The 24,838-nt window shown below is 38.5% G+C and overlaps 1 protein-coding gene across 4 annotated transcripts in view; it reads left to right on the top strand.

The window, feature by feature from the left end:
- The window catches only part of SUGCT (succinyl-CoA:glutarate-CoA transferase), a 506,744-nt gene that overhangs the window by 406,430 nt on the left and 75,476 nt on the right, over positions 1-24,838 (top strand). For 3 of the 4 annotated variants that reach the window (XR_012088437.2, XM_073003757.2, XM_073003763.2), the window contains one exon: positions 20,831-20,894. The exons of the other annotated variant lie outside the window; for it this stretch is intronic. Coding sequence is in view for 2 of the 3 variants with exons in the window: in XM_073003757.2 (XP_072859858.2) it covers positions 20,831-20,894 (64 nt within the window). In the remaining variant the exon portion in view is untranslated. The remainder of the gene's footprint in view (positions 1-20,830; positions 20,895-24,838) is intronic. 4 annotated transcript variants of the gene reach the window in all.

Here is a 24,838-nt window from a genome sequence, read left to right as displayed (position 1 = left end):
AAGGGTGATGCGCCCACCCATGAGTACACGGAGCCTGCACCCCCAAAACTGGTCCCTGCACGGAGCCTGCATCCCCCAAACAGTCCATGGACTGAAAAAGGTTGGGGACCGCTGGCCTGGGCCATCTTTATGTAGAGCAACAATTCATTTTTTCAGATCTTCAGATAGTTCATCCCCATGAGGTGCCATGTGGAACTTCCAGTGACCAGTCTGAGAGAGTAAGAGTGATAATATCTGCTTCCCCTTCACACTTGTGACACTAATGGGTCACATGACACCAGGGAGAGAAAACGGTTACTTGGGCCCAATTTGAACATTGTCACTTAAGGGTGTACTCACTTTTGTTGCCAGCAGTTTAGACATTATTAGCTGTGTGCTACATTATTTTGAGGGGACAGCACATTTACACTGTTATACAAGCTGTATACTCACTGCTTTACATTGTAGCCAAGTGTCATTACTTTAATGTCATCACATGAAAAGATATACAGTGGTACCTCAGTTTACAAATTTAATGCATTCTACAGGACATTGTGTAATACAGAAAATTTGTAAACTGAAACGTGGATTGCCATAGGAATGGGGGCAGCACTATAAACCTCCAGGCACAATGTGTCCTGGCGAAACTTTCTTCATACTCCGAAAAAATCCAGAAAAAAAACCTGTAAACCAAGGCATAATTTTCAATGGATTTTGCTTCTAAACCGAAAATTATGTTAAGCGAAGCATTCGTAAAACTGAGGTACCACTGTACTAAAATATTTATGAAATGTGAGGGGGTGTACTCACTTTTGTAATATACTGTACATGAACATCCTTTATGTCAAGGATCCCATCAATACAGTGTTCCATCATTTCTTAGAAATGTGACAAGGCCAACTGTTCAAATAATTTTAGCATAGAAATAAATTGCAAGTCCAGTCCATCTTTGTGTAACTGAGAATTCTGAACAGAATAGTGTTCTCTCTCATCTAGATATTGACGACTCAATGCAGCAAGGCTTTCAGAAACCTCCCTGTAGAAGACTAACTTGTGATGTTTGATATATCATGGGAAAAGGAAGTATTTACTGATACTTCATCTTTCCCCACTGCAGTTTATCCTACTTCTTAGTTATACCCTCATAAATCAAATGAAATGTTTCTTCTATACCGGAATGCTGACAGCTATTAAATATGTACAAACTGCCATTTTTCCTATGCCTGCCACTGAGCTGAAATCTATATATATATATGTTATTTTTTTTCTTTCATCATAAATCCATCACTGTAATGTTATATGAATGGTGTAGGATTTTCTCTTTTTGGCCAAGATTGTGAACATCCGTTCCAGCTGTACCTCAAAAAGGAAAATATTAGCCGCACTTTTGGACACTGTCACAGCTTTGAGTCGATTTTGTTTTGTCTTATAGCTTTTTAAACAATCATTTGAAGAGAGCTGGATTTTTCTAGCACAGTATTCTATGTCTCAAAAGGGCTTTCTTTCTTAAGGTGAGGGTGGAATAAGTTGGCCAGCACTGTCTGCTGAAAACGCAAGAGAAGTGCCATTTTGTTGTAAAAAGAAATTCTATCTTGTGTTTCACAAGAAGAGTATTGTCTGTAAACCCTTGACAGAAACATAGGCAATGGGATACTATATGTACATCAGAAAGCAATATAAAAAGTAAAATGAAGACAATCTCTCAGAGAGAAAAAATCAAGATACCATTACGGTTCTTTCTGCAAATATCCATCAGAAAGTAGACATTGAATGTTCTTAATTTTGTTTTCTTCTCTTCTGGGATAATGTTGCAGGAGTTCCTTTTTGTGTGAGTTTTTGTCAACATATTGTTGGCTCTTTTTCATGGTTCATTAATTTTTTTCTTAATGTTATAAATATGTTGAGTATATGCTCAGCTCATTTGCCTTATGACTAATTTTGAGGTGTAGAAGTTTTTAAACAGTCATGTCTTCCATCACTAGGTTGGGGCCTAGTAATAGCAACCAAAGTACGATTGACCACCTGAAGGCTTTGAATCAAACCCCACTGAAATTTATTTTTATCCATTAGACTTGTATGCCACCCGCACTCTGCAAGGGACAAATTAGTGAATCTGTCTTCATGTTAGTAAAGTTACACATTTCAGAATATAGTGGTGCCACGACTTACGAACTTAATCCATTCCAGAAGATGGTCGTAACTCTAATTGGTCATAAGTCAAAGTACCATTTCCCATAAGAATGCATTGAAACCCCATTAATCCATTCTGGCCGGGGGGGGGGGAATCATCAAAAAAACATAAAACAAAAACACTGCAAGCCCCATTGGAACATGTTGGGGCCAGGAAAAAATAATCAAAAACAACAACAACAAAAAAACACACAACAAGCCCCATTGGAACACGCTGGGGCTGTAAAAAAAAAAAAAATCACCAAAAACCCCACAACAAAAATAAAAAAGACACAGAAACAGAGCAAGCCCCATCAGAAAGTGCTAGGGCTGGAAAAAAAACTGCCAAAAAACACAAAGAAACAGCACAACTCACATCAGAACATGCTAGGGCTGAAAAAAAATCACAAAAAACCCACAACAACACAGCAAACCCCATCGGAATGCACTGAGGCTAAAAAAATCACCAAAAAATAAAACAACACATCAAGCCCTATCGGAACATGCTGGGGCCGGGGGAAAAGATCACCAAAACCCCACACAAACAGAACAAGGCCGATTGGAACACACTGGGGCTGAAAAAAATTCGTCCAAAAGCAAACAAACAGAACAAGCCCCATCGGAATGTGCTGGAGCTAAAAAAAATCACAAAAAAACCCACAACAACACAGCAAGCCTCATCGGAATGTGCTGGGGCTGGAAAAAAAATCACAAAAAACCACACAACACCACAGCAAGCCCCATTGGAATGCACTGGGGATGAAAAAAATCACCAAAAATCACAAGACCACAGCAAGCCCCATTGGAACCTGCTGTGGTCAGAAAAAAAAAATCACCAAAAAAAAACCCCAACAAAAAATTATCACTGTACAGGAACATAACCACCCCAGCCCAAAGCCACCCTGCAAAACACTGTACTCATTCAGAACAGGCATTTTAAAAAGCAGAAAGTAGCACCAGGCAGTCCGAAGCATCCTCCGACGCACTCTCTCTAACCGTTGGGGCAAAAGAGCTGCAAAGAAGCAGCCTCTTCACCGACCAACAATTAGTAATTTAAATTCCCTGCCTTTTTCCCCACCTTTTTTTCTGATTGTAACTCAAAGCTCCTGTTGCAAGTCAAAGCAAAATTTTGCGGCCGGAGCTGGTTGTCACACGAATTGGTCATAAATCAGGACATTTGTAAGTCAAGGCACCACTGTATGTTAAGTACCTGTTATGGTGATTGTTCCTGGAAAAGCTTGTTCCAACACTCTATTTTAATTTTTTTAACTGTTTGCAAGATTCAGATTTGGAAAAGCTTCTCCTTAGCAATGCTCTAGAGAAATCAATGTGTTAAACACTGTAATGATAACTATGAAAACATGCATTAATACAATATGGTGGATATAACAAGAAGATCAGAGGTGAGAATTCTTCTCATTAATCTGCAATCTGAGACTCTGACAGAGATAGAAGGTAAAATGGATGGCAGATTGTAGCTTGTCACTGTGTGTAAATATATCCCTGGAAAATAGCAATCACCAAAGCCACACACTTGATAAATACACTAGGTACTGTCCCCAGACTGAAAGGCAAAAAGCTGAACTGGTAAAGATGACAACCAGGTGTGAAGTGGAAATAGCAGCAATGAGATTAATGGATGAAAATATGTTGTTCTTCAGGCTGATAGTAATAATGAACCAAATGCTCTGTCAGAGAACAGCAAGAATTGCTGATAGAAATCACATGGAACTTTCTGGGTGGATGAACTTGCTGACACTACAGAGGTTGAGGATAGGATGCAGACCTACATTAGATTTCAGCATTGTGAAATACTTCTGGAAGAAACCCATATATCATGGAATCTATGAGTGAGTAAAAATACTTCTGAAAAATGGAGACATGATCTTTTCTCAAAGATGAGTAGTTTGAATTGCTGAATGAAACGTCCCCAAGGGGAGATGTTATTTAGCCTCTATAGTATAATTCTGTAGTTGAGAAACAAATGTTAGTGGTGATGGTATTCTTGGTGAAATAGCTGCTATCAAAACATAGTGATGATCTAGGGCAGTGGTTCTTAACCTCGGGTTACTCAGGTGTTTTTGGACTGCAACTCCCAGAAGCTTTCACTACCAGCTGTGCTGGCTGGGGTTTCTGGGAGTTGTAGTTCAAAAACACCTGAGTAACCCAAGGTTAAGAACCACTGATCTAGGGAAGTGGAAGACTCACAGATTGGAGACAGGGTGGTGAAGATTCAAATGTGTTGTTTGGAAGTGTGAGATCCCTCTTTTGATGAAAGAAGAGAATGTTGTACTTCAACTGCTTGTAGGACCACTTTCCTGTGCTTAATGGGAGAAAGGGCAAGAAGTAGATGCTGGAGAATATGGTCTCTGATACACAGAGGATGGCTTTTTCCGAGATACTTTAGGATGGTGTTAAATGGCAGACTATCTCCATCTTTTTAGCTGTGATTTTTTTTTAAATGTAGTCCATGGTATCACCTGTCTTTAAACTAAAAAGCTTCCCAACCAAAACAGAGGTATTCAGTTAGGAACCAGGTGTTTTTGTAATACCTGAATTGTACAGACAAGCATGGTATTGGAGAATTGTAACACCTGATATCTGGAAGTTGAGTCATGGCAACTCGACTCAACTTCCAACTTCTGAAGAAGCTACTTGGATGAGTAGCGAAACATTTCAACCCAACACGAAATAAGTCCAGTTGCCATGACTCATTTTCCAGATTACCACACCTGGATGACTGAGAATCTTCAGTTATCTTTGAACACCTGATGTAACTTTGGACACACACAGCCTGTGACATGCTTGTCTCACTTAATCTGGTGCCCAGCTAGACAATAAGCGTCCATCTGTAAAGGCAAAGGTGATGTTTTTGTGGTCCTTAGACCCTTCTTCCAGTATAGTGAGTGGTGATAATGAGGTGGCCTGTGTCAAAGCGAGTAGTGAGATCTGGCTAGAGAACTGCTTACACATACCATGTAGTCCAATGAAGGAAATACCTTGTGAAGCACAGGATCAGGTAAAGAACTGTTCCTGAATAACACAGATAGCAATGTAACCACTACAGTTCTGAAAGATTCTGTTGAAAGATCACAGATTGGCTGGTTAATCAAAACTGACCAGAGACACTGAAAGCAAAGGAAGTGACAGAAGCATAATGTTGTCCATGATCAAAGTCAGGGTCAGAAAATAGGGAGCTCAAGGTGGTGGAGACTTACAGGACTTAGTTTCTCCTTTGTGGCCTCTGTGAATATACACTAATGGGTTAATCTGCGCTCTAGCAGAGCAGCTTCGGAAATTTCCACAGCTTTAAGCACTTAGTGCTAGGACCTCCCCTACACCTGGCTATATAACTCTGCCCCCGGCCCAGTGCCTCAGTTCTTTTTTTTTTTTTTTTTTTGACTGCCTCTGTAGCAGCAGCTTTGTTGGAACTTTGCTAGTAAAAACAATTCTATTTCTTTCCTTTCCTTGATCTCCCCTTGTTCCTTCTTTTGTAACAAGTTGTTTCTTTGCCTGGGGGATAAAGTATTTGCTGTTCTTTGTAGAGGCGTTACAAAAGTTGTCTTGATTTATTTTCCTATTTTATAATATAAGTGTCCATGCCTGATCTCAAGTGCTGGCACTGAAATCTCAAAGAATGTGCTATTGCTGATCTTGCAACACTATTTGTACTGAGTTATAACTTCCTTTTCATCTATTTGAACATAAAACTTGGAGACAGCCTCTTAGGCTTGGGCAGATGTGCATCTTTCCCAAGTGTTGATGGGGTTGACTTGTGAGAGGAGCTGCCTTATATCAGCACATGAAAGTCATCCCAATAGCATGCTGGTATCATTGAAGAGATAAAGACCAGGGCTGATGACAGGAATAGGGATGAAGTCTAATTGATTGGACAAGGACAAAACTTGTGATATGGATTACTCCTTACAGATCTTAAGTTAAGATAGAGAAACAGTGTGGTTCTCCTGCAGCTAGAGCAGGATTGAGAAAAATGGGCTTCCCTAAAATAGAATAAAAGCTGAGAATGACAATTTGTGGATAACATTTACCCTCAAAAGTGGAACACTTTAAAAATAGGGCCTTAAAGGTAATATGAACCAGGTAAACCTGTAAAAGGTCAAAAATGTAATTACCCAAAATAATTTAAAACAGAGAAAAACAACTCCTTCCTGGTCAGAGAATATTCCAAATGCTGCTGTCTGGCAGGGGGCAAAATGGAATTCAGGGTTTCACACTCAGCCATTGGAGCAGGTGGGTGGGAACAGGGTTCCTACCAAAAGCTATTCAACTCTTGAAGATTCTAGGTGTACTGTATGTGGGTACCAAAGCTAGATGTGTGATATAACTCTAAGAACTGCAAGTTATGTGCCCTGCCTACAGACCACTAACATCTCAGTGGTCTCTCCAATTAATTCTTCAGCAACCCTCCAGGCTGCCTTTTCTCCTGGAAATATCCTTAGCTTTCAGGGCTGGAGGACTGGCTACACTAAGATCCAGTCTTACTTTCTGCAAAATAACCTTACGGGCAGGCCTTACCTCCTTGCCTGAAGTATTTTCTGCTTTCCATCTGAACCAGCCAGCTGTCCTGGTTTCTTTCCCACACCATCTTCACTGCTTGAGACAGCTCTGCATGCTCTAGACGTGAAGCATGCTCTGTCATATTATGTGCATTGCACAAACACTTTTCGGGCCTCACAACTTCTCTCTGTCACCTTTGCTGGCTCTACTTCGGAGCAGTGGCTTCCCTTAGACCATGTCTAGATTGATAGTGCAGACCGTCCATCTTCTCTATGATTTGGCACAGACTCCTCTTCCAAAATCAGTAAAAGCTCACTCTACTAGAGCTGTAGCATCCTCAATGGCCTTTCTCCGTGCAGTGGACACCATGGATGTCTGCTGCGCTGCCATGTGTGCCACGCTGTCTATCTTCATCTCACTCTACTACCTGGTTGTCTACTCTAAAAGATTCTAGGTGTACTGTATGCAGGTACCAAAGCTAGATGTGTGATATAACTCTAAGAACTACAAGTCACAGCTGTGCAAAGGTGGTGAGTATCTCTCATGATCTCTGGGCAGATACTTGTTCTGCTTTTTCAGAATAGTTTACGAGATTTATATTTGGAAAGGCTTCTATTTGGCAATGGTCTGTAAGAGTAAATGTGTTAATAAATACCAGTTTGTTGCATTTAGTGTAAAACTGGATTTGTCTTTGAAAACTGTAAAAAAAAAGGTAAAGATAAAGGTTCCCCTTGACAATTTGTCCAGTCGTGTCCGACTCTAGGGGGCAGTGCTCATTTCCTTTTCCAACCGATAGAGCTAGCATTTGTCCGAAGACAATCTTCCGTGGTCACGTGGCCAGCACAACTAGACACGGAACGCTGTTACCTTCCCACCATGGTGGTACCTATTTATCTACTTGCATTTTGTATGTTTTTGAACTGCTAGGTTGGTAGGAGCTGGGACAAGCAAAGCGAGATCACTCAGATGCGTGGATTCGATCTTACGACTGCAGGTCTTCTGACCATGCAGCACAGAGGCTTCTGCGATTTAACTCACAGCGCCACCATGTGAAACTGGATTTCACTCTTGTCTTTGAAAATTGTCGTCGTCGTCGTTTAGTCGTGTCCGACTCTTTGTGACCCCATGGACCAGAGCACGCCAGGCCCTCCTATCTTCCACTGCCTCCCGGAGTTGTGTCAGATTCATGTTGGTTGCTTTGGTGACACTGTCCAACCATCTCATCCTCTGTCGTCCCCTTCTCCTCTTGCCTTCACACTTTCCCAACATTAATTGTAGTCTCAGTAAATAAGTTTAATGGACTGGGCATTTGTGATGAGTTTACACTGTAAATATATTTTGTACAGAAGTTTGTATCTTTATGTATTACAAATTAGTAGGGTTTGACTGACAATTGTAGGCTGAATCTGTGTCGGGAGAGACAGTTAAAATGGTTGAGAAGCTTAGAAGAATATTCATGAATGGAACTGTGAGCTCATTGTGTCAAATAAGAATAGACCATTAAAAGACTCACAAGAGCTCACCTGTTAGTACAGAAGTAGGAAAGAATCTGACTACAGTATAATGTTATAAGATTATAAATAGCTAACTTGGCAAGAAGACTGCTTTTGTTAAACTTAGGGAAAACAGCTAAGTGCAAGGATCTTGAACAGCACAAAGCTACCTATTCAAGAACTGCTTGGCACAAAATGTTTTCTACTGTGTTGAGATAGGAAAGTCCTTCAAAAGAAGCATTGCTTATATGGTTCACTTTTGCCTATTAACTGAACTTCTTTATTCCTTTGTTTTTCTTTTTTTTTAAAAAAAACCCACCTATTTTCTATTTACAAACACTTAAAAAAGGTATGTGTCACAAGACTTTATACTGATCACTGGTCAGTTGCTGAAACATATAGTTTGTAAAATGTCACCAAAGTAACTAAGGGTTGTGTTTCACCAGAAGTGTTCCTGCAGCTTTTATAAGGGCAGGGAAACGTCAGTTCAAACTCAGTATAGCACTGCTTGAGGAGCAGTGCAAAAAGGAAGTATAAGGCATCTGTATTCCTAATCATAATGGATATGGATATGGCCTACACAGAAGTTCATAAGGAGTAAAACCAGGCATTTTAGAGCAGTGTAGAGCAGTCTTCCAATATAAACACCAAGTCGTCTGCAAATGCTTGTAGCTTGTAGCTCTCGTCCTTTATTTTGGTACCTTTAATCTCTGGGTCGTTCCTCACATTCCTATTTAATACCTCCAGAGTTAATATAAATAGCAATGGAGAGAGTGGACATCCTTGTCTTGTGCCTTTTTTTATATTAATATTATCCATCAGTTCACCATTTACAATTACTTTAGCTATTTCTTCATTGTAGATTGTCTCGATTACATTTGTAAAGTTTTTGCCAAAATCCATAGCTTTTATTTGCTGTATCATAAATTGCCAGTTCACATTATCAAAGGCTTTTTGGGCATCCAAGAAGATTAATGCCATTTGCTTCTCTGAATGTACCTCATAATATTCTAATATGTCCAAAATTATCCTTAGGTTATACCTTAGTTGTCTTTTTGGCAAAAATCCGTTTTGGTCTGAGTGGATGAACTCCATTAAAAACTTTTTCAATCTTTCCGCTATAATTACTGCAAAGATTTTATAGTCCACATTCAACAGTGATATTGGTCTAAAATTTTTTATATGTGTGGAGTCCATATTTTCTTTTGGTATTAACGTGATATATGCCTCTAGCCATGTCTTGGGTATTTTAGCTTCTAGTAGGACTTCATTGCAGACCTGTTTTATTGGTAAGCTTATTATATCTTGGAAGGATTTATAAAATTCTGCTGGTAATCCGTCTAGTCCTGGAGTCTTATAATTTTTTTGTTTTTTAATTGCTTCCGTTACTTCCATCATTGTTATTTTCTCATTTAGAAGATTTTTAATGTTTTCTGGTACTTTAGGGAGATTTGCTTTTTTAATATATTGTATTATCTTTTCAAGAGAAACTTCTTGAGTGTCATAGAGATTAGCATAATATTCTTTAGCTATCTTTTTATTTGCTCTTTTTTATATTGGAGGTCTCCGTTTTGATCTTGTAGCTTCGTTATCAGTCTTTTTTGTTTTTCTTTTTTCAATCTATAGGATAGCCATCTTCCAGGTTTGTTGGCATTCTTGAAGAAATTTTGTTTAGCTCTTTTGACTTGTTGAGCTAATTCTTCTGATTCTGTTAAGTTTAATTTATGTTTCACTATCTCCATCTGGTTTTTAAGAGTTTTCTTCTGCGGTTCTTTTTGTAGCTCTAGCTCCAGTTTTTTGAGTTCTTCTTTCAGTTTTGTAAGTTGTTGATTTTTCCTTTTATTCCTCTTGGCTATATATGATATGGCCAATCCTCTGAAGTATGCTTTAGCTGTGTCCCAGATTGTCTGCAGGGATGTTTCCTCTTTTTTATTCTCTTTGAAGAAGAGTTCCATTTTTTTTAAGTTCTTTCCACAAATTCTTTATCCTTCAAAATTTCCTGATTAAAAGTCCATCTTGTCTTTTCTTTTCTCTCTCCTTTCCACCGCATTTTCATTGGATTATGGTCTGCCCAAATATTGGTTTCTATTTCTACTTCCTGTATTTCAGTTTTTAATTCTGAGGATAGCCAGATCATATCTATTCTCGACCAGGATTTATGTCTATTTGAATAGAAGGTAAATTGAGAGCTTTTAGTATTTGTTTCTCTCCATATATCTTGTAGTCCTAGTTCTTCTGCCATCTGAAAGAAAACATTTGGCAGTCTTCTCCTTCCATTTTTCCCTTTTTTGCCATTTTTATAATCTAATCTCTCATCTACAATTGCATTAAAGTCACCTAATATGCAGATGTTTTGGTATTGTTTTTCCAATATTGTTTTGTATAGCTTACGATAGAATTTTTCTTGTTTACTATTAGGTGCATATATTGCTATCATCAAGACCTTTTTTTGATTTATTGTTATTTCTACCATTAAGATTCTCCCTTCTTCATCGGAATAGATATGTTTAGAGTTTAACTTTTCTTTCACATACAAAGCTACTCCTCTTTTCTTTTGCTGTGCAGCTGAGTAGTAGAGCTTCCCAATCTTCGGGTAGATCAGATATTTGTAATGCTGTTGTTTGATGTGTGTTTCTTGAAGACAAATTATATCTGCTTTGGGTTTTTTTAGTTTTGAAAAAACATGATTTCTTTTTCTTGGTGCGTTCAAACCATTAATGTTCACTGAGAAGATCCCAATTTCATTCTCCATCTTGTTTACTTGTATTCAGGTTTTACTGCCCTAGTGTTCCTTTTTTCTCTTTGTGTTTTGTTCAAATCTTGTTCGGTATCCTTTTTCTGACTCTCACTTAGCTCACTCTCCTCTTCTGGTGTTTTCTCTCTTTTCTTTCTACTTTCTCCTTCATTTATATCTTGTCCCTGTGCTTCTTCTTCAAAGAAGGTTATATGTCTTTCAAGGAATTCTCTTGCTTTTTGGATAGAGTCAAGTCTGTGTCTTCTTGAGTTCCAATTGACCAGGATCCCTTCAGGTACCAGCCATCTGAAATTCACTCCTTTCCTAATCAATTTAGTGGTCAAAAATTGATATTGTTTCCTCCCCTCTCTTATTCTCCAAGGTATCTGTTTCAATACCACAATTTCCTTTTGTTGGTACTGTATTGGTTCTTCACTGGCCCTTCGCAGTATTTCATCTCTTGTCGATCTTTTCACAAATTTTACATGTACTTCACATGGTATTCTATTCTTTCTCGCATAGCTTGAATTTAATCTATATGTCTGGTCTATCTCACTTTCCAACTCTTCTTTTTCAATTCCCGTGTCTCTGCCAAAATGGTTGCCATCAGTTCTGGTAAGTCCTCCTGTTTATCTTCTGGTATGTTTTGAAATCTAAGAATGTTTGAGGCTCTTTCCATCTCCTGCAATTGAGTCTTGTAAATTTTTATTAGCCTGAAAAAGTTCGTGGTTTTCTCTTTTCAGTTCATCCAGTCTCTTCTCTGTTTCTTCTGTCTTATTTTCCAATTTTTCAATTCTTTGTTGGTTCTTTATAGTATTTTGCTGAATATCTTGGAGTCGCATATTCATCATCCCGATTTGTTCATTGATTTTATCCATTTTCTCTTCCAATTTCTGTTGATTGAGCTTGGCTTCTTCATGGTTTCTTCTTGCGTCTTCTAGATTTTTCTTTGTCTCCTCTTTGTGTGATACAACTGTATCTTGAATCGCTTGGAGTGTTGCTTGTAGATCTTTCTGAAATTTTTCTTGAAATAACATTGTATCAATAGACCTTTGCTTTACTGGGCTGGGAGGCCCAGATGATGGTGCAGAGGCTGTTTTTTTAACAGTTTTAGATAAATTTGGTAGACTCATTATGAATATTTTCCCCCAAATATCAGACCAACCTCCAAAGTTCTATTGATCTACTACACTATCTTTTCCACCCTTTAGGTATTCAAATATTGGCAATATATCATTATATCAGCAATACCTTATATTCAATGGTCATCAATAAAACCTGATCATCACAGCTCTATATTCTAAGCAAACTATTAGCTTTACAATTTTACAATTTGATATAACAAAGTTTCAAGGATTATTCCCACTGTCCAGTTCTCGACGTATATATCCAAGTCTGACCAGATGATCTAGAGTTTTTAATTGTAAATCCAGCTCGATCTGAAAGCCATCAGGTTTATTATTTGTAATCCAAGAGTTAATTGTCTGTAATCATCTGTAATTAATCCAAGCTGCAGGTCCAAAAGAGAAACAGGAAAAAAAACAGGCTTTAAAAGTTTTAGCTAAGCTAAAGGTCATCATAAGAGATAACTGTTGCTCTTCATCTGGGCTCACCGCCAGTTCCACTGTTTAGACACAACAAAGTTTCAGAGTTTGCGTCCACTCTTTAATGCCTGGAAAGATGATTCCCGATCTCCATTTGCAATATTAGGTCCAAAAAAACACCTGTTATTTCCCCTCTATTGCTTTTGAAGAGTTTCTAACAAATACAGATTAATGTTTGATAGGATAGACTTGCCGTGTCTTCTTAGCCTCCCCTTCAGAGCAGCGAACCACTCCTCTCTTTGGTCGCCGCTTCCTTTCACCAGCTAGGGGACGGCTTAGAATCTTTCTTTCTTTTAAGGAGTTATTTTAGTCAGGAATGTTGATAGAGTTAATAAAAAGGGGAAAAAATAGTCTCACCCAGGTTGATAACACGATGTAAAATATCCAAAACTTAGTGCTGTTTTTCTTCAGCAGCCGATGACTTGGACAAACCGCTAGCAAGCAAGCAGTTTGTTTTCCTCCTGCTGGTTTGGGGAGTTTCCTGGATCAAACGAAGACAATTGCCATTATCTTCGTGATCTACAGGTATCTCCCCCTCGCTCATCACCTCTCCGGGGTGACTTAAGCCCCTTGGGGCTCCCTAGCAGGCTGAAAAGCAGTCTCGGGGAGCAGAGCTCTGTCTCCCTGGACTGTATCATCACGACGTCAAGCCGGAAGTCTCGTAATCCTTATTCTTAAGTGCCCTGGAATAGGCCCACAGAAATAAATGGGACTTGGTGATTACTAACTCCATTCATATGGATTTCAGTGTATCTACAGTGCAAATGACAAAGGCCTACATCAAATGGATAATTTCTAGGAGGGAAGACAGATTGGATTCATTGCTGAATAGTAGATCAATCTTTTAGAAATCTCAAATAGTTCTGGTCTATTCAGGTGCAGAGATTGTAATTAGGTCTAAATGGATCAAAACAAATGCTTCATCTTCTTACTGTGCCTTATACTTGTACAGTATTTCCTGGATAAGTTTTGGAAACCATTTATTTATTTAAATATTTTTGATTTTGTGTTTTTTTTGAGGAGGGCAAGATGAGTGGTGAATGAAGTTAACTTATACTAGACCAGATTAGTATCACTGGTAAAAATCATTGGTAATAATCACAGATACAAATTTAATTCTAAATACAGAGCCACTGATTTTTAGGGTAACTGCACCACATGCAGACAGGCAGCTTGCTACTTCTCTTCCCAGCTTGCTTGCATTACAAAAAAAACCCCACCCCTCCACACACATACGCAATTAGAAAAAAGCTTGATCATAGCTGGAAAGAGTTTAACCTACTGCAGCCAGTTTAACTTACTCCCTGCCTATTGCAAATAAACATCACCTGCTCCTACACCTTTAGTATTATCTTTTTAAAAATGCAGGTGCTGGTTTTTGTTTGTTGTTGTTTTTTTGCTAAATATTTAGTGTAAACTGTCATTTAACCCAAAAAGCAAATACTTTGTATTACAAAGTTAAACATGTGTGAACTCCATTTGACTGGCAGTGTTTGGACATCATAGCTCTGTGAAAGAAGGTTTGAATTCTCTACATCCTTATTAATTGCCAAGGTTCTTTTCAAGCAACCATGAAATTCATCACAATTGACTAAGCAGTATAATTTTGTACCACAGACCCATCCAAGAAGAAAGCAAGGAGATTTGGACAGTTTGGACTTCAGGACTTATGTTGCTTTTTATGTCATCTACTAAAGAAAGAAAGAAAGAAAAAAGTTTGGAACACTAGTGAGGAAAATTGTTTAAGACAGTTTAATAAAAATATATGGCCTTTCAGATGTAAAATATGTCATGCTGTGAGACATGGATATAGATGCAATAGTTATAGTTCTGTGATATGGTTACCCGATGGGAGATGATGAAACAGGCAGTTAATATATTTTGGGAGTTCCAGTTCTTCATAGTCTCACTAACTTAAACTAATGGGTTTTCCTGAGCCTGTGCAGAACATTCCAGAAGTGTTCACAACAGAGCTGAAGTTGTTTGGTGGGAGTTTCGCCAATTGCACTGCACACGATTACTGTTGCTTGCTCCATTTTATCTCCATTCTGTTACATCCACCAACTATGCAGGTCATTGAGGCACCGCTCTGCCTTATACTTCTCTGCTTATTGAATATTGATATTTTTGTAAATAGTTATCTTCTTCCTCTTTTCATCTTTATTTTGTTGTTTAAAAATGTGTTTGCATTAGTAGTTTTTTTGTTCCTTACAGACTTTATTTCCCTCTGAAAGATTATGGCCCTGAAGATTCTCTTTTAAAAATGCTCTGTTGGTCTAAGATTCCTTTGACCAACAGACATTCCACTATCCTCTTTTTGTAAGAGAACATCACAGTACTCAGGCTTGCAAACACTGTTTAGCTTGCATGCTTTAGTGCTTCAAAGTTCTGATGTTCACCTTTAGATAGTTTCTCTGGGAAATGGTAGGTTTTTTTTTGTCCAACACCATTATGAAATAACCACTTTCATCCACTGTGTCCTATCTGTCATCACACTGATTTTTCCTGTTGTGCTGATAACAACATTGACACCAACAACAATGATATTGAAGTCAAGACTAAGATCAGGCCACAGGTGCAATAGCAGTGGCAGTACCAACTGCTGCCCCATTTCTGCGTTCATCAGTTGCAACAGCACCAGTGTTAGTCCATCCATCAGTCCTGGTACAGACCTCAATTTGTTCTGCTCCAGTTTCAGTGAAAAAAGACATTATGAATCCTCTGCTTAGAGTCATCTGAATCAGACCATGAAAAACAGGAGTCATCTTTGAAACATATTGCCATTGACAGTACCTCTCCTAACATTCGGACAGGTAGTATCTGAATAGGATATCAGTTAATGAAAAATTTCTGTGTTCCTGCATCTCTAAAAAAATGCAAAAGGAACTAGTAACATCCAATGGATCAATGAGGAAAAAGAGACAAAAGTTGCTGGATGTATAGAAAACATCAGTTTATGTCACTTTAAAACCTGCCTAATGTATTTTGGTGGAGACGATTTGTGGCCTTCTTCAGGGACAATAATCTGTGATGTGTAGCCAGTATCTTTTTGGGTCTGTTTCACATCTTCTGCAGCTTTAGTAGTTTAGTGCAAGCTATGAAACAAGCCAAAAAGAAAAAGAGAATATACCCACTACCTGTCACAAATTATTGCCCCTGAGACTTCTGTTATTGCATCTCTGAAAGCTGGGTAAAGTTGGCCTGCATCTTCACAGAAAACATGGATACCAACCAGAAGGGGGAAAGCAGCAGGAGTGAGAGAGTAGCTGGGAGTATAAGGGCTGTATATCTGTGTACAAATGATTTTACACATTCACTGGAATACAGTTGCCATGTATGATTATACACTGCCCTCTATTTGAAGGTGCCTCTATTTGAAGACCAGACAAACAGCCATGAGAAAGCAGAATAAGAACTCTGAAGTTACATCAGCAGTTGCTGGCTAGAACATTAGGTCTTCTTGGTGCCGCTGAAGCAGAGTAGGCAAGCATTGGGAGTGGGTCTCTGGGCTACCTGTTTGTGGAAGGTGGTAAAACACAGCTTACCAGGTAATATGTCAATTCAGGGTCAGGAAAAGGTGGCAAAATATCCTCAGCATCTACAGTGATTGCTAGGACTTATCTATAACACATATGATAATTTTTCAGTGTTCTATACTGCTGTTGGGATTTGTGGGAGATTCAGCTCCACCCCACAGTGAATGTTGCCATCTGCCTCTCTGCAATGCTGCTGCCACGGTCTGTGTAACAAGATGGTTCATGATGCTGGTACTCCATTTCTTGCCTTGCTGAATGACATGATGGAACCCAATTGCCTTCTTTCCCAGCTCTCTTGTCCTGCTTCTTGCTTTTTGATATGCTGATGTTGTACAAGCACAGTGTGCTTGCAGGCACTTTCATATTGAGCCATTGAGCCCTGCCTGATACCACTGGGGCAGAAATGGGTGCCCAGGCCTTAAGGACATCAAACACAAAAAAAGATTCCCCCTCCAGCATCTCTTCCTATAAGATTTGCCTTTTGCTCTGGAGAGCTGAAGAATCATGGTAATTCCTTGAGACTTTCCCAGCTGAGTTTAGATGGCCTTACATACTCTTTGCCTGAAATCTCAACCTTTTGATATTCCTGTAGGTTTCTGTAGACTTGAAACACATTTCAGATTTGACCATACATGGTTGCTTTGAAGCTGATAGACAAGTCTCAATACAGCTAAACATTATATACAGTATAAACATGTTATGGCATACACTTGGCAGGTGTAAGATAGATGATGTGCTTAAAGAAAGGCTCTTGGGAAAATATGGCTGTATTGAAAAATGTACGTTGATTGTATACTTTTTGTATGGGGAAACAGGTGAAGCCTCTATGGACTGTAAAACTGAGTGAGATATAAATGTGAATAATACCATGCTGTTACCATTAGTTATTTTATTTGCTTTTTAGGTTAGGCATTGAGTAGGGGAACATTCAGGACTTCCTGACTATTGACAAAGGAGATTTTAAAAAAAGAGAAACTATTAACAAATGAGTTTTTTTAAAGAGAGACTATTAACCATTTTTTTAAAAAAGTAAGATTATATTAAAACCATTGGATATTATTTTTTAATAGAAAAAGAAATATATAAAATAATCCCACCAGATCAGGCTACTTTGCATTAGCAATGGACAAAGCTTCAGATATATGTGACTGCAATAACTTTCATATACAAAGACACGGATGTAAGTACAGAGCAGTGATCTATAAGCAGGAGGACAAGTTAATAAGAAGCCATGCCAAGACATATAAAGAGACTTGTGGAAAACCAACAAGCATGTATAGAGAACAAGGGTGCTCCTCCAATTTTACCTCCTTGCCATAGTATTAGTATTAGTATTAGTATTAGTGGCTCATGTTATGTCACTTTTTTTCTTTTTCTTTTCCAATATCAGAAGGAAGAAGGAAAGAGCCTCATGGCGCAGTGGTTAAAATGCTGTACTGCAGCTAAAACTGTGCTCACGACCTGGGGTTCAAATCCCAGGTAGCCGGCTCAAGGTTGACTCAGCCTTCCATCCTTCCGAGGTCGGTAAAATGAGTACCCAGCTTGCTGGGGGGGGCAATGTGTAGCCTGTATAATTAAAATTGTAAACCGCCTGGAGAGTGCTTGTAGCGCTATGGGGCGGTATATAAGTCCAATAAATAAATAAATAAATAAATAAATAAATAAATAAATAAATAAATAAATAAATAAATAAATAAATAAATAAAGTCTTCATCAGTTTGGTTACATCTGAAGACATACAGGGAACATATCTTTATGCTGGAAACTGTAACTGAAAGATGAAATAGTGATTTATAGAAAATACCTCCATCTTTGCTCACAGAGATATGGTCATGTATATGCAGTACTGCTCCTTCTTGGATTGCTGCCTTGTTATCGTCCCTTTCTCTTGTCTTCACATTTTCTCAACATCAGGGTCTTTTTCAGGGAGTCTTCTCTTCTCATGAGATGGCCAAAGTATTGGAGCCTCAGCTTCAGGATCTGTCCTTCCAGTGAGCACTCAGGGTTGATTTCCTTCAAAATGGATAGGTTTGTTCTCTTTGCAGTCCAGGGAACTCTCAAGAGCCTCCTCCAGCACCACAATTCAAAAGCATCAATTCTTCAGCGGTCTGCTTTCTTTATGGTCCAGCTCTCACTTCTATACATCACTACTGGAAAAACCATAGCTTTGACTATGCAGACCCAAGACGGACAGGTCATAGTGGAGAGTTCTGACTAAACGTGATCTACCTGGAGCAGGAACTGGCAAGCCATTCCAGTATCTGTGTCAAGAAAACTCCAATGCTACAGTATTTTAGGCTGCATTAATAGAAATATAGTTTCCAAATCCCACGAGGTGCTAGTTCCCCTCTATTCACAACTAGTTAGGCCTCACCTTGAGTTCTGGACACCACACTTCAAGAAGGATGCTGACAAATTGGAACAAGTTCAGAGGAGGGCGACAAGGATGATTAGGGGGCTGGAAACAAAGCCTTCTGAGGAATGGCTGAAAGAAGTGGGCATGTTTAGCCTTGAGAAAAGAACACTGAGAGGTCATATGATAGCAGTTTTCAAATATTTGAAAGACTGTCATACAGAGGAGGGGCAGGATCTGTTCTCGATCATCCCAGAGTGCAGGACACACAACAATGGGCTCAAGTTAAAGGAAGCCAGATTTCGGTTGAATATCAGGAAAAAACTTCCTAACTGTTAGATCAGTATGACAGTGGAATCAGTTACCTCAGAAGTAAGTGAGTGCTCCAACACTGGAAGCATTCAAGAAAAACTTAGATAATCACCTGTCAGATATGCTTTGATTGTATTACTGCATTGAGCAGAGGGTTGGACTTGATGGCCTTGTAGAAACTTCACTTTTCTATGTTTCTATGATTATATATTTACTTTTTCTCTCTCTGGTACTTCATATTGAAAGGTCTCTGTGCTGGTGATATTTTTCAAGTTTAGTTTACCTTGGCTAATTAAATTAATTGCTATACACACATAAAAACAGTCCCAAAGTGGTTCACCAGAAAATAAAAGACAGAAAGTATAAGAAATACAGAACATAAAAATTCATACGTCCATATGGAAATACTAGTGCAGTCTAATTAAATCAAGTACTGAATTAATTAACACATATGGAAACACCATGGCTTCAATTGATCTAGTCCAGCTGGAGCTACCAAGTGGATTCAGTTTGTAGTTATTGCAAATCTTACAAATGTATTAAAAGAAGAAGAAAGGTCATGTAAAGCCATCCTGAACCAAGGATAGGGAAGAACAGCAGAAATAGGATTACTCTTAGATTACACCAACAAAACTACCCAAATGTGCAGGAAAAGAGAAATTTCTTTTTCTGTTTCCTAAAAGATGGCAGTTGAAGCAAGGTGAATTTCACTGTAAAAGGTTTGTTCTCTTTACCAGCTTCTTTAAGTTGATTTGCTGTATACTATAATATTAAATTGGGTAATCCAAGACCTCATTTTTTTGTGTTGCATACTATAATTTCTTATTAATCACTCGTGTATATCTATTATAATAACAATTTATCATTCTCTGCCATTCTTTCCATTGTTTTTCCGTAACCTTTATAGGAAGCACCCAAAATATAAAGTTTAATTTAGAAACAATTTTCATTTTACATAATGCTACTCAACCGAACCAATTTTTCAAAGTTGCATTGACAGATGCCTTATGGTTTTATGACAGCAAAATTAGCTATGCATATTTTCTTTCTTTTACAAAATCAAGGGGGACAGGAATAGAATAAATATGGTTGAAGTTCCCCTGATTGCCTTTTACCATGGTTTATCCAGGTCCATGCTGATAGGAGTAGTAGTTTAATATATATTATAATAATTTGATATGGATGGATTTTTTGCTTTATGTTGTCTTCGATTTGATTGAGTTTATTATTTTTGTTTGGTTGTATTATATAATTTATAATGATTTGATTGTTAACTGCCCTGAGTAGTGCTTCACACTAATTCAGTGGTATAAAATCTCAATAAATAAATAAATAGATATCAATGTGATTGATGGTAGGTATAGTGCTTCTGGGAAACAAGTTCCTGTGGTCTCTTAACTGGGAGAGAATCCCTCTCTCACTAAATGGTACTTGGGCTTTATTGGATTTCTTCTCTCACTGATGTCCAAATTCCTGAAATAACTGGGTTGAGAAGTCTGAAGTCATGTTCCTCTGAAGTCTATTTATAAGGAAGTTTCTTTGAAATTTTGTGAAAATGTAACAAATTGCTATTTTTTGCAGTGGGGGAATTTCTATTCTGGATTGTTTTATTTCATTTGTTTGCCGGTATGTTTTCTTTTTGATGAGAGAAATATCTAAGAGAATAAAGACTACGCTCTTTGTAAAAACAAGAAGGAAAAATTAAAATGACATAGCAACAAAAATGTACTTGATGAAATTTAGAGTGCTAATTTTCATCTGAGAAAATGTTCGACTACAGTTTGGGTTTGTTAAGTACAGTATGGCCTACTAAAATAGAACCTGTTTAAATGGATAAAATGCTATTGAATTTTGAAAGCATTGTTGCCAAGGTAGTAAAATGAGTGTGTCCTTACTAGGAATATAACAATTCAACCCATTCATTTCAAACAAATTTGAAACAGGACAACTCACCAGCTTCCACTACTCTGTGCACAAATAGAGTGCCTTTTGTCCTCCTCACCTAATGGGATTAGACCATGACCCACATTTTTGGCTAGAGCTTTCTATATCATTGATGGTAACACTTTCTAAAAACCAGTGATTCTCATTGTTATGCTTGCTTGCTTATGTATGTATGTATTTATTTAAAGGTGCTGCACAATGGGCTCATCATGGAGATGAATCATCCAACAGTTGGGAAGATTGCTGTTCCAGGTTGGTCTGTTTCCCTAAGATTCTATGGGGGTGATCAAAGTGAGCCATTTATGGAAGCAGGTCCATGCACGGGCTGTACCAGAAACCCATGTACATCAGGAGGCTGTGTGTGTCTTTTTGGAAACTTGGGTCTCTGCATCCAAAATGGAGGGGTTTGTGTGTCAAACCTGGAACCTGATTACTTTGCCATGTTGGTAGGAGATCTTGTCCACATCCTAAATGCAGGTTCTTTTTCTACGTTCGAAACAGTAGCTGGATGCTGTCAAGGCTAAAGTGCCAAACATTAAATCAGTTCACTTCTGAGTGACTTGTAGCCCACAGATAGTCCCCAGTCCATGTGGATGTCCTATCCCAGTCTCCATCTTATGTTGCAATCATAGTCACTGTATGGGATTCATAGGGAGAATTATTTCTGCTTTTTTATTTCCTTGCACAGTCAGGCTTTTGTCAGCTGACATTGTGTACAAGTGTGTGAATGTTTGCATATGCATCTGAGAGTGTGCTTATGAGCAGCCCTAGCTGATCACATATGGCCACACATACTCTGTGGGTCTGTAAAGCTTCCTTGCCTGCTTTTTTTCCAAACTGGGCACCTAAATGTTTAAATATTTCTTTAAATTAAATGCCATAAGACTGATGTTAAACTCTAATGATTTCTACCAGTTTTGCTAGCTAGCTCTTTTAAAATAAGTTAGAACCCTGTTTATATCCTCAAGGCAGGGTAGAGAAATAACGAGATACAAATAACAAAATTGCCTGTAATGAGTTACTTTGGGGGAAGGGTAATGAAAATATAAATAAATCTGTATTTCAAAAGTAGGACAATGGAACATAATTACTTAAGTGATGCAACATGTTTAACTTTTTCAGTTATAGTTTAACAGCCATTTTACAGGAATTTTTCAATTCATATGCCATTCTCATATCAATGGCATTTTTTGCAGGGGCGTCTCTGAAAAAAAAAATTAATGAAAAAGTAACAGGCAATACAATGAACCATATGATGAGCTGTTTTTCCAATACTGTGATGAAAAGTAAAAATGAATAATTTTTCAAACACTTTTACAGATAAAAAGGATCTTCCACAAAGAAGTTAATCACAATGTGAGAGTCCTTTTGAGAGTGAGAAAACAAAACACTTTTGAGGAAACTGGTACTAATTTATTTAAACACTGGCAAAGTATTCCCTCCCCCCAATCCCCTGATACAGAACAGTTTATATTTTTTTTAAAAAATCATTTTTATGTGCCCCTGAAGTGTTTTGTTTGAAAAAATGCTTGAAGTTTTCCCAAAACTGTTTTGTTTCCCCACTGCAATTAACATATTCTTGCTAAGTGACTGGTGTGCACTTTTTTTTTACTATCTTGCTGGTGATTCAAGGTGTGTTTCTGAAATAGAAATGGGGGAGGGAAGTAACTTTCCAAACCCTATGTATATATTAGTATTCGCCAAGGGTGGCATATGTTCTTGCCTAGATAATTTCTAGAATTCAAAAAGTGTTTAGCTAGAGAGAGTCCCATGACTGTGGCACAGTTGCCAAGCTGGTTCCTCTGTTTGCCTTAATTGTTCCGACTTGCCATGTTGATAACAGCATGCAGAGTTTTAATTGGCATGATTTGATTCAGTCAGTAGCTCTGATTCATAGCAGTTGCGTCATGGGGTTCCTCAGAGATCTATAATGTTCCCCATGCTATTCAATATCTACATGAAACCATGTTACAAAGTTTGGGCTGAGGAGTCAGCAATATGCTGACGACACCCAGCTCTACCTCTCATTCTCTACCAATCCAGGTGTAACAGGCACCATTTGGAACTCGTGCCTGGACCCGATAATGGACTGAATGAGGGTCAATAAACTGAGGCTCAATCCAGACAAGTCAGAAATGCTGCTGGAAGGTGCTCCGCCAGATAGGTTAAAGGGCCATTTCCCTGCCTTAAGCGGAGTTACACTCCCCCTAAAAGATAGGGTCCGCAACTTGGGGGTGCTTCTTCACCTGGGTCTGACCTTGGAAGCCCAGGTGGACTCGGTGTCCAGGGGTGCCTTCTTACAGCTGCGGAGAATATGTCAACTTCACCCTTACTTGGATGAGCAGAGCCTGGCAACAGTCACACATGCACTGGTAAAAACCAGACTGGACTACTACAACACACTATATGTGGGGCAGCCTTTGAATTCAGTCTGGTGACTGCAACTGGCACAGAACTGTGCTGTGCGGCTGGTAAGTGGTGCCACCGCATGGACTCATATCACTCCAGTTCGGAAAAATTTATACTGGCTGCCTGTTGCTGCTACCTAATTCAAAGTGATTACTTTGACATATAAAGCTCTAAACAGTTTAGGACCTGGTTACCTAAAGGACTGCCTTCTTCCATACGAGCCTGCCTGTACTCTAAGATCAGGCCAGGAGGCCCTTCTGAAGGTGCCATCCTTGAAGGAGGTGAAGGGGATGGCATGTTGATATAGGGCCTTCTCAGCTGTTGCCCCCCAACTTTGGAACACCCTTCCTATAGAGATCTGCCTGGCTCTGACACTTTTGGCTTTTCGGTGCCAGGCAAATACCTTTCTGTTTAGCCAGCATTTTAATAAAATAGTATCATTTAACTGGCCACGTGAGCAGCAGGATTTATTAATGATAAATTGTCTGTTTTAATATTGGGTATTATTATAATATTAGGTATTATTTTAATGGTTTTTAATGTGGTTCTAAAGTTTTAATATTGCTGCACGCCACTCAGAGACCATTGGTATTTGGTAAAAACTCTTATAAATAAATAAATAAATAAATAAATAAATAAATAAATAAATAAATAAATAGTCAAGGAAAATTACAGGCCTGAGCAGAATGGAGTGTATTAATGAGAAGCCATAATGATAAGGTATGTTAAAACTGAGTCGGGATGACTCAGCAGTGCTGATGCAACTCATGGATGATGCAACTCAGGGATGATGCAATGTGTGATCTGATTGGTCCTGTATATGCATATCAGTGTGAATTGTACAGTCAGTTGTATCTTCCTGCTTGAAGATCACTTCTACACGTTATGCTGCCAGACTGCTGTAAATACTGCTGTACATACACATTGCTGAAGGAAATGCTGCTGGACTGTGCGTGAGTTATTTCTGGACTGCCTGGATTGCGAATTACTCTGCTAAACTGCTAAGAAACGCTAAAATAAATAAATAAATAAATAAATAAATAAATAAATAAATAAATAAATAAAGTTGGAATTGTGGCTGAAAGCCCCCCCATGTTAGACCCCCCCGTAAACCATTCTTTTCTTTCTTTTTTCTTTTTTCTTTTTTTTTGTAAAGCAGATTACTATGTTGCATATATCACATTAGTGATTTGGACCACTTTCCATCAGAGTGCATGACGTTTATTTATTTGTTTGTTTGTTATATTAATACCCTGCCATTCCTCCACTAAGCTCAAGGTGGTGTAGGTGGCTCTCTTCCTGGCAACTGTACCCTCATAACTAGCATGTGTTGTAGGACAGGCCAAGAGAGAGGTCACCTGGGGACTTTCATGGCTCAGTGAGGATTAGAACAAGGATCATACAAGTCCCATTCCAGCACTATAGGAGGCCAACCACCCTGGCATTCCTTGTCTCTTCTGTCCAGATTTGTGGGGAGAGGAGAGGTGGGAATGCCTCCTTGGCTTCGACAGCTATTGACTTCTTGACTTATGACAGGCTCTCTTAGACCATGTTTATGGGCTTTATCTTACAAAAATAAATAAATAAAATTAAATAAAATAAAAATCTCCAGCATAGGTGGGATGAAATGTTCTCTCTTTGTTTTTACAAATGGTTCTATTAAACTATTCTACAAACGGCAGTCCTCAAACCAGTTACTCCACGGTAGTCCCTTTGAAGTTAATTGCTTACCCTGGAGTCAGTTGGACTAATCTGTATGTTTGCACATCTGTGTTTGTTTTAGGTTT

The sequence above is a fragment of the Pogona vitticeps genome, chromosome 6, assembly GCF_051106095.1.
Source record: "Pogona vitticeps strain Pit_001003342236 chromosome 6, PviZW2.1, whole genome shotgun sequence".
NCBI classification, from domain to species: domain Eukaryota; kingdom Metazoa; phylum Chordata; class Lepidosauria; order Squamata; family Agamidae; genus Pogona; species Pogona vitticeps.
This window is presented reverse-complemented; position numbering and strand designations above follow the sequence as displayed.